The sequence below is a fragment of the Larus michahellis genome, chromosome 6 (genome assembly GCF_964199755.1).
Source record: "Larus michahellis chromosome 6, bLarMic1.1, whole genome shotgun sequence".
Classification (NCBI taxonomy): domain Eukaryota; kingdom Metazoa; phylum Chordata; class Aves; order Charadriiformes; family Laridae; genus Larus; species Larus michahellis.
Window position 1 is genome coordinate 52331477 of NC_133901.1, and position 9314 is coordinate 52340790.

The following is a 9314-nucleotide window of genomic DNA, read 5'->3' on the forward strand; positions in this document are numbered from 1 at the left end:
TGTACGGCTCAGACGTACAAAGAAATTTAAGTAGCTAACTGAAAACCAGGTTCACAAGAACCCCATCTAGCTCTGGAGGCACTTCATTCTTTCACAGAAAACAAACCAGCATATGGAAATGCGGTTTTGCTCCTTCCTCAGTTTGGAGTTAACTCAAAGGCCTGACTCCTGCAACACAGAGAGACCTCAGCCCAGTAGCTAGTCTGCTTAGTCCTTTCCCATGCTAAGGGTCTGGTCACAAGGTCTTTGCACTGAGCTGGTACTGAAAGCTAGGACCACCCACACCTGGTCCTTCAGGAGCGCCCTCAGCAGCGGCCCATAGTGACAGGTCCCTGAAACCTTGAGTTATTGGCTATGCAATGATCCAGGTGAGGAGCAGACCAGTCATGGTGTTGCCCCTACACCAAGCTTTGCTGCGGTGCAAGGGCTGCAGCTCTGAACTCAGGCTGAGGAAGCGACAGAATACCATGCTCTCCCTTTATTGATGACTGCTGCAGCAGGGCTACCAAAGAAGCAGCAGGGCTACCGAAGAAGAAGCAGTGAACATTTTCGTCTCCTCCCATTGGAATTACAATTGCTTTGACTACCAAGCTCAGCATTTCTTTTCTGTGGTAGGCCTGTTCTCAGCCCACATATATGATTTGGCCTCTAAGGGCTTCACCATCAGGTGGCTTGAAATGGATGTGGAGCTGCTTGGCCCACCAGGATAAGTGTATCTGTGAGCATGTGTAATAGCAAACCTTAGCTGCTAAGTGCTCTAGCTACTGAGATTTGACAAGTGGCCACACTGAAGGCCACAGAGAACTAGTCGAACCTAGCCGACACTAGACTAGAAACGACAAGATGGCTTTGGCCACCAAAGTCAGGCACTGGTTCACTGTGTAAATCGCCTCTCCCACAGCACTGCTCTCAGTGCCACAGGGACACGGCCAGGCTTGGGAGAAGGACAGCTGTGGACACGGTGCTCCCCTCAGCACTTCCTGCCCATGCTAAGCACCCTCCACTCGGCACAAGGGCTTTTATGAACGCTGAGTTAAGTGCCTTGCTCCACTGCCTAACAGATTGAGGACAGGGAACGCTTATCCCAGAGATGGGTACTTCGGTCTCCTCATGGGGCTAACGTCTCAGGGATGCACACAGCCTCTTACGGCGTGTGGGGACATCACCCAGCAAACGACAGTGCTGGTGGCACCTGCACTATTAAGCAGTACCAGCACAGGAAGAAATGAGTAATCATTTCAAATACAACCAGTAAGATACCATGCGGTGCAAGGCAATTAAGGAGGACAGGAATTGACTCTCGCTTTCCAAGAGTGTAAACAGCTCAGGACAAAGAGGAGTAGCCAAGGGCTCATCGTAACAAAGCTGAATTTGGCTACGGCAACCACAGGAGCGGCAGCCAAAGCCTATTCTGCTCAGATGATCCTGCTAAGCTTCATGTGGTTACAAGTAGAGACTTCATTCTCTTGTGGTTTTTCACAACAGAGTCAACAATGTCAGAAACCAAGCAGCTGCCGATATCAAACAGATGAGGTACTGCATCGACACGCTGCAGGGCCTGCTGAGACTCACCTGCCTGCGTGAGCTTTGTCCCGTGGCTCCTGACCTACACACCACACTCTCCTGCTTCTTTTCAGGAGCACTTTTTTAGTCTTCCCCAGGCACCTGACATATGCCCACTGTTACTGTCTTACTTGCTAGGGAAATGCTAATTCACATAAGGACCAAAACTGAAAAGTGAAGAAAGATTAAATTCCAGACAGGAGAAAAAAAATAATAATTTTAAAATGCTTCCAGAAGGCAATTCTTATTTCAGTTGTTACAAAAGAAAGATTCATAGCAACTTGCATCCACGTGATTGGATGAACACACATAAGAAGGACGCCTTGGCACCCCTTCCTCTCCCATTTTAACCCAAGTTTTCCACATTATTGATGCAAAGTACCCTTTTCTATGATCTATCCACTAATTACCGGCAGTGATGATTGTTTTGGGATGAAGACATCTATCTGTCCACCAACGTTTGGGATGACAGGCCTCGGTTCTCTCATAACCCATTATATAAAAATACCAGCTTTCATAAAGTTTGTCACACCTAATTGCCTCACAGAAGCCAGAGAAAAATAAAAACACCTTTAGGCTTTGAAGTCCATCCTGCAGATGATGAGTCATTGTCCTCGCCTGTCGTTCCCCAAAGTTGTTCTTCAATCAACTTTGAAACTGTCAGGTCACGACTGCTACACTGCAACTCATATAAAGCTGTTTCATGCTAACAGGGACATTGGAATGTCTTCTAATATGCAGCCTAATTAATTGTAGCCTCAAACATTTTAAAAGGGCATGGACGGTACTTATTTTCATTTGCTGAGACTTAACAGACTAATCTTAGTCTGAGCTATGTTCTCCCCATGCCTATTCAAGCAAAAGACATTGAACTGCTTCTTTTAAAAATGATGCCCATCATGTCTTAAATAAAAATTTGCAACGTTTATGTCAATAGCACACCCAAGCACACCAGGTGGTAACAAACCGCTTCACAAATAGCATGGCGGTCCTTGGCAAGCTTGGGATGGCAGCATCCGTCTGCTAGGATGTGAGCTGAGAGATGAAAATCACAGAGCTGAGATTTCAACCAGCATATTCAAATTATGCTTATCACTTTTCCTTACATCTCCATAGCAGAAAAGAAATAGTTCTTTCTGTAGAGACAATAAATATACTAATTTTAAACATTTTTTGAAAGTTTATGTTTCTGACTCTTCAACCCCTCTGCCCGCGCCCCCACTATCCCAAACAGCTAAAAGGATAATGTGTAAAAGTAAATTAATTCCCTTGATGATTCATGATTTTGAACCAGCTATGGAAACAGAAAAATGCTGAGTGGCTTTTCTCAGAAATAACATTAATAGTGCTTTGAGCCACAACTATGACAGTCAGCAACTGCAGGACATACCCCGTGCTCATGGCCAAGTGAATGGAGATTCCTCCCTCCCACAATGCTGGTTTCAAACACTACCCTGATCTTTGACTGTCACCCCACGTCCAACATTCTCGGCTTCACTCTTGTCAATTGGCACACAGAATTCTGGATGATGGCTAGAAAATGTAGCTAACATGCTCAGATTGTTTCCTCGTTCTTCAAATCTTCTCTCCAGAAATAGGCAGCACTTCAATAATTTCTATTTTGTATTAATTTCCCTGCAACTCCTGTTTTTTATTTCAATAAAAACCAGTGTCAATAAACCCTTTAAGAGGCTCAGGTTTCGCACTGAGTAAGTACTTCTGCAATTTCGTACGTCTTTCCAGGACCAGACGGCACTTAGCAGAGAAGTCCCTCATCACAGGCTGTCATACCATGTATCTCAAACTCAGCCACTTCCTGCGCAATTACAACACAAAATGAATTCTCTCTTTCAGTTTTACCATGATCTTCCTCCATCTGGCCATCAGGAGCTGGAAGGAGCCACCTTGCAGAGACACAGTCCAAATGAATCCACAAACCTATGTGAACTATTACCCATTTGTGTTCATCACTATAAAGGGTATTTAAACATGTAAAGACTAATGCAGTAATCTATGGAAGCAAAAGATAAACTGCATCTGGAGCAGATTCGCTTCATATTGAGGTGCTTGGGATTTTTATGCTCCATTTTCTCACTCATTTCCAGTCCCAGGGCTAGTCGTGTACAGAGGAAGAATAAGGTGACCAAAGACACTGTCTGTCTAGGGGAAACGTACTGCGTTATTTTTAGCTCAAGTCCTCACGAAAGCCCGTTGCTGTCAAGTGATTAGTAAGGCACAGAAAGTCTGAAATTAGTCTCATTTTCTCATCAAATCCTTGTTGCCCAAGACACCTGATTATCCTTTTTTTAATTCATCTCCTTTAAAGGTTCAGCTAACAAATTTCATTTTTAAAAAATCCTCCTTTACACATATATATTTCTATAGTTCTTATAATGTCACACCTATATATACACTTACATCTACAATTTAAATTAAAGAGCAATGTGAATCACATCCAAAGATTTGATAGAAACATTACATTGACAGCCAATCTTTGGAAGAAACTCATTCCTCTTGTAACAATCTCTTCGCTAATATTACAAGAGGCCTAAAATAGTTGCACAAGTCGCTGTTGATGTAATGCAAAAAGGACATTCAATTAGCCTAAATGTTCCTGAAGGTTTTTAATCTTTTTATGATTGTGACGGTTCCCATTTTAATGGCACTTATGAAAGTGAGGGTTCTGTCCTGATATCTCACACAGCTTTTGCCTCCAAGCCAGCGACGCCATGGGCTGACCGGAAATGACAATTTTGATAATACAATAATAAAGGTGCATCAGGTTACAAAGATGGTATGAGGTCCAGGTATGAACTGACACAGTTGGTTGCTCAAGGTTTCTACGGCATTTGTTGTACGAGGTCTCCTGGTGAACACATGGCATCTCTGGTGGTTGCACAGTGAGCCAGAGATGCTTGGCGTTTTTATGCAGTTTGAGTTCAGAGAGAGAGAACAGAATTAATGAAGACTATTGGACTGTCCAAACTCCCGTAGCATCCCGTTCAAGCAATTTAATCTCAGGCAAAACCTAAGCTCTTTCTTTTTGAGGAGAGACTCTTCCTGACTAGCCTAATATTGCAAAAATGTTGACACAGACAACCCTTCTTTCTATAAGCACAAAACTCAAAGTGGAAAGAACTGTATTTTCCTTCTGGAAACACTTGTGAGTGCATTTCTTTCAACAAAAGCAAAAAGCAGATGACGGGGTAACAGGAAGAAAACTGAGTGACACCATAAAACTTGCTTTGAAACCACTTGGCACCCACAGGAACTTACTCAAAAGAGACCGAGTAAAGAAAAGCAGCTCCAGCTTTCTACATCGCCAGTGTCCAGTACTTGGAGTAAGTCAGACAAAAACTACAACTGAGCTACCATTGTGCAAATCTCTCCGGGTTTTCCCTTACGTCCCTTTCCCTCAGGCAACATCTGCCATGCAAATCTCCTGCTCAGAACTGGGCCAAGCCCTCACTCAACCTATCTAGTAATAGGCACAATTTGCATTCATTCAAATGAAGACATGACCAGGACAACGGAACTACTGGCCCTGGCTCAACATTTAGGAAAGAAACTGGAAAGTAGACAAAGCCGTACAAGATAATACTGTAAAATTCTGGCCATCCACTGAAAAAGTGCAACTTTGCAAATGTGTTCACAATTGAATTGCTTTGAAGGAAATGAAAACTACAGAGATGCTATTGAAGGAAACATTAAAGGCAGAACTGTGAAACCAGTTGCTACATCTTACAAATCAACCAACCTGAAAGTCTTTTGCCCTGCTTCAGTTTTATTTTTTTGGTTCCGTATTGGAAATTTTCTTTTCTTTCCTTCTTTCTTTGCACAATGTATTAGTAAGACTCACAGTGTCTTGGGCACAATGTTACCTGAACAGGTGCCTGCGGAAACACACTGCGCTCCCCAAGAAAACATCCTCAACAACAAAACCTAGCACATTGTACTCCGAGCACCCAATGAGCCAGACGCTTTATGGAACAGAGTTTTTCTCATTCCCCACAATATATACACGGTGAAAACAATGACTGCATGTTTGAAGTATCAAACACATAGCAATGAACAGAAATAATTAATTTGGACAGGAGAAAAAGCTGTCATCTGGATTTAGTCAAGAACCTTTGCACTTGGAAAGAAGTTTCACAAAAAAAAAGAGACAGTCCCTGCCTCAGAAAGCTTACTTAGCTAACCACATATTTTGTATAAAATGCTAGGACCCAGATGAAGACTTTCAAATGTGTCTAAAAGCTACATTCCCAAGGAGATGCAAGTATCCTTTTAGGTGCACACATCCTCTGCTGTGCTGCTGCTAACATCCACAAAGCTCCGTTCGCTGCTTCTTCACACAGCAGGGCCCAGTGCCCGCAGGTACCTCTGCTCCTGCTGGACCTGGTCCTGCGGCAGCTCAAGAGGTGCTACTGAGCATACACTTAATGCTCACGTCACGGCACCTTCTCCCTGTGGCAGGATCCAATCCAATGGGATGTTCAGAGTGCTGCCAGCCTCTCCATCACAGCCACCTCTCAAAGACAGTGAAATCCTCTTTTGTAGCCCAGGGACAAGAGCAGACCGCCTGGTCACTGGAGAGCCTGGTGCCTATCTCCCCAGCCAGGAAGGGCTCACCCCTCCTGGGAAAGAACCCTAAGTCTGAGGTCTTCTTCAACGCCTCTTGCTACTGTTGTTAAGCTTTGCTTAAAATATATGACTATTCACTGGATAAGAGAGAAAGAATGACTGGATATCCATTTGGGAGATTTGAATAACAAGCTTCTAAGCTAACGAATGTTTAATCATGAAGGAAAGTAACTTCAACAGCAGTGACTGGTAAGTCCCCACACCTGAACTCGCTAGAGCACCTCCTCAGAACATCAGCTATAAATACCTGGGGACCATACATACATATTCCATTAACGCTTATTCAAAATGCTGACTTCTGTTAGCCATATCTGAGATGTCTAACGCAGAAGAGACCGGATACCTAACTTAGGCTGTGAACCCTAAAAGCAATGCAGCATCGTGACAGTGAAATCTCACTTGTATCTGCAGTGGTAGGTCTCATTTCCAAAGAGACTTATGAAGAATTTGTTAAAATTTTCAAAGTTGCTTAAAACTCCATAGACCTTTTGGAAACTGTGAGTTAGATTTCCAAATAAAATACATGTTTTGGGAGGGGAAAAAATAATTACCAAGTCTGTTATTTCCATGGTGGACAACAAGTTAACGAATAAATGTCATTCTAAAACAGTGCTCACAGTATAAGCAATTACAGATGTATAGCCTGGATACTGTGATAAGACAGGGCGCAGCACACGGCAGAAATCAAGGTTAGAAAGAACAGTATAGCCGATAGCCTGGTCCCAACTTCATTCTCACAGGCATGTTCACACTGTTTTCCAACTTTCATTGAAGTTGCCCTACACATTTCCCTTGGCAGGTGGTGCAATTCCCACTGGAAGCTCTTACCTTTTTGTTTAATTCCTTGAAGATATCAAGGCTACTAGTAAACACTGACCCTAAACATCACCTATCAATAGGAAGCACGCTTTTTTTTTTTAGTATTTGTAACGAAAACACAAGGAAATCTGCAAGCCCATGACATGCCAGAACCAAAGGGCCCCCATCTTTCCCCAGGACCGACCGACCGCAGCCAGGACTAACCCCTGGGACAGGGATGTGACCGATGGGGGATGCGACGGCCGGGGATGGCAGCGGTCACTTCGCTCCCGGTGTCCCGCTCCGGAGCGCCGGTACTTGGGGGCGAGAATGAAAAAAAAGCCCATCCCTGCCGCAGCCCCTGGGGGTGCGGGGCCGGCCGCCCGGCCAGCTGCCGCAGAAGCCTCCAGCGTCCCCGGCCTCGCGGGTCCGGCCCGCGGTGCAGCCGATGGAGAAGGAGCGGCGGAGCCCCCCCCGACTCCCCCCCGGAGCGGGGTCCGGGCTGCCCCCCGCCCGGCCGGACTCACCGCGCCGCGCTCGAAGTCGTTGTAGAAGGGTTTGTCCAGGAGGTGCCTCTCGCTGCAGCCCGACGTCCCCTCCAGGCTCAGGTACACATAGTCGTCGGTGCCCGCGAACCACTGGCTGCCCGTGGCCACCGTGACCGTGTAGGACGGCATGGTCCCACCGACCCGACCCGACCCGACCGGCCGCTGCTGAGCCCCGCTCCTGCCCCAGCCCGGACCCTGCCCAGCACCGCCTCCTCCTCCGCCTCCGCCACCAACCCCGCCCGCCCCTTCCCCAGCGTCCGGCACACCGACACCGGTACCCTGCACAGCGCTCCCCGACAGCCCCGGGCAGCCCGTGTTGCGCAGCCACCCTGCACTATACCCCGGTCCCGGCACAGCCACCCTGCACTGCACCCCTGTCCCGGCACAGCCACACTGCACTGCACCCCTGTCCCGGCACAGCCACCCTGCACTGCACCCCTGTGCCAGCACAGCAACACTGCACTGCACCCCTGTCACGGCACAGCCACACCGCACTGCACCCCTGTCACGGCACAGCCACCCTGCACTGCACCCCTGTCACGGCACAGCCACACCGCACTGCACCCCTGTGCCAGCACAGCCACACTGCACTGCACCCCTGTCCCAATACAGCCACCCTGCACTGCACCCCTGTCACGGCACAGCCACACCGCACTGCACCCCTGTCCCGGCACAGCCACACTGCACTGTACCCCTGTCACGGCACAGCCACACCGCACTGTACCCCTGTCACGGCACAGCCACCCTGCACTGTACCCCTGTCCCAATACAGCCACCCTGCACTGCACCCCTGTCACGGCACAGCCACACCGCACTGCACCCCTGTGCCAGCACAGCCACACCGCACTGCACCCCTGTCCCGGCACAGCCACCCTGCACTGCACCCCTGTCACGGCACAGCCACCCTGGACTGCAGCCCTGCCCTGGGCACAGCCACCCTGTGCTATGCTGCACCCCTGTCCCGGCACAGCCACGCCACACCACACTGTAGCCGTGTCCCGGCACAGCTACCCTGCACTGCACCCCTGTGCCGGCACAGCCACCCCACACTGCGCTGCACCCCTGTGCCGGCACAGCCACCCCACACTGTGCTGCACCCCTGTCCAAGCACAGCTACCACGTACTGTACGCCGGCCCAGGCAGAGCTACCCTGCAGCTCTGCACTGCACTCCCGTCCCAGCACAGCCGCCCTGCACTGCACCCCTGTCCCGCACCCTGACCCCACACCTGCCCTCCCACTCTGCCCCAGCCCCACGCCAGCACACTCCACGCAGCTCTGCGCACAGCTCTTTCCTCTTGCTGTCCTTACACCGCTGTTGCACAAGCCCAGGCAGCGCTCGCAGCTCTCAGCACGCTGCTCTGCAGAGCAGCCCTGCTCCTGCCAGGCACAGCCCTGCACAGCTCCGCGTGCCTCGCCACCTCTGCGCCTACAGGCTTTCAGCCGGGCACCCTCAAACTGTGCTGTGCTCTGTAACCTCTCCTCCTAAGCACCCCAGTTTGCAGGCCGACACTCTTCTGTACCCAGACCTTACCAATACACCACACCGACTCAAGATACTACCACAATGTACCCCCACAAGTACACTGCACATAACCTGTTCTCTTTATTGTCCTGAGTTACTCACTCTATACTTATACCATACTGCACCCTCATTTTACACACCAAATCTGCAAACCCACGTACAACTCACCCTTTTCTCAGGTCTAGACCCCCACCTGCACTACTGCTGGCATGCTTTACTCCCTGCATTCCTTTAAGCC

General features: G+C 48.6%; 1 protein-coding gene across 1 annotated transcript in view; it reads right to left on the reverse strand.

The window, feature by feature from the left end:
• Positions 1-7732, reverse strand: part of ALOX5 (arachidonate 5-lipoxygenase) — a 31972-nt gene extending 24240 nt beyond the window's left edge. Inside the window, exon 1 of the mRNA XM_074592185.1 lies at positions 7533-7732. Within this exon, the coding sequence (XP_074448286.1) occupies positions 7533-7682 (150 nt within the window). The 5' untranslated portion in view covers positions 7683-7732. The remainder of the gene's footprint in view (positions 1-7532) is intronic.
• Positions 7733-9314: the final 1582 nt, after the last annotated feature.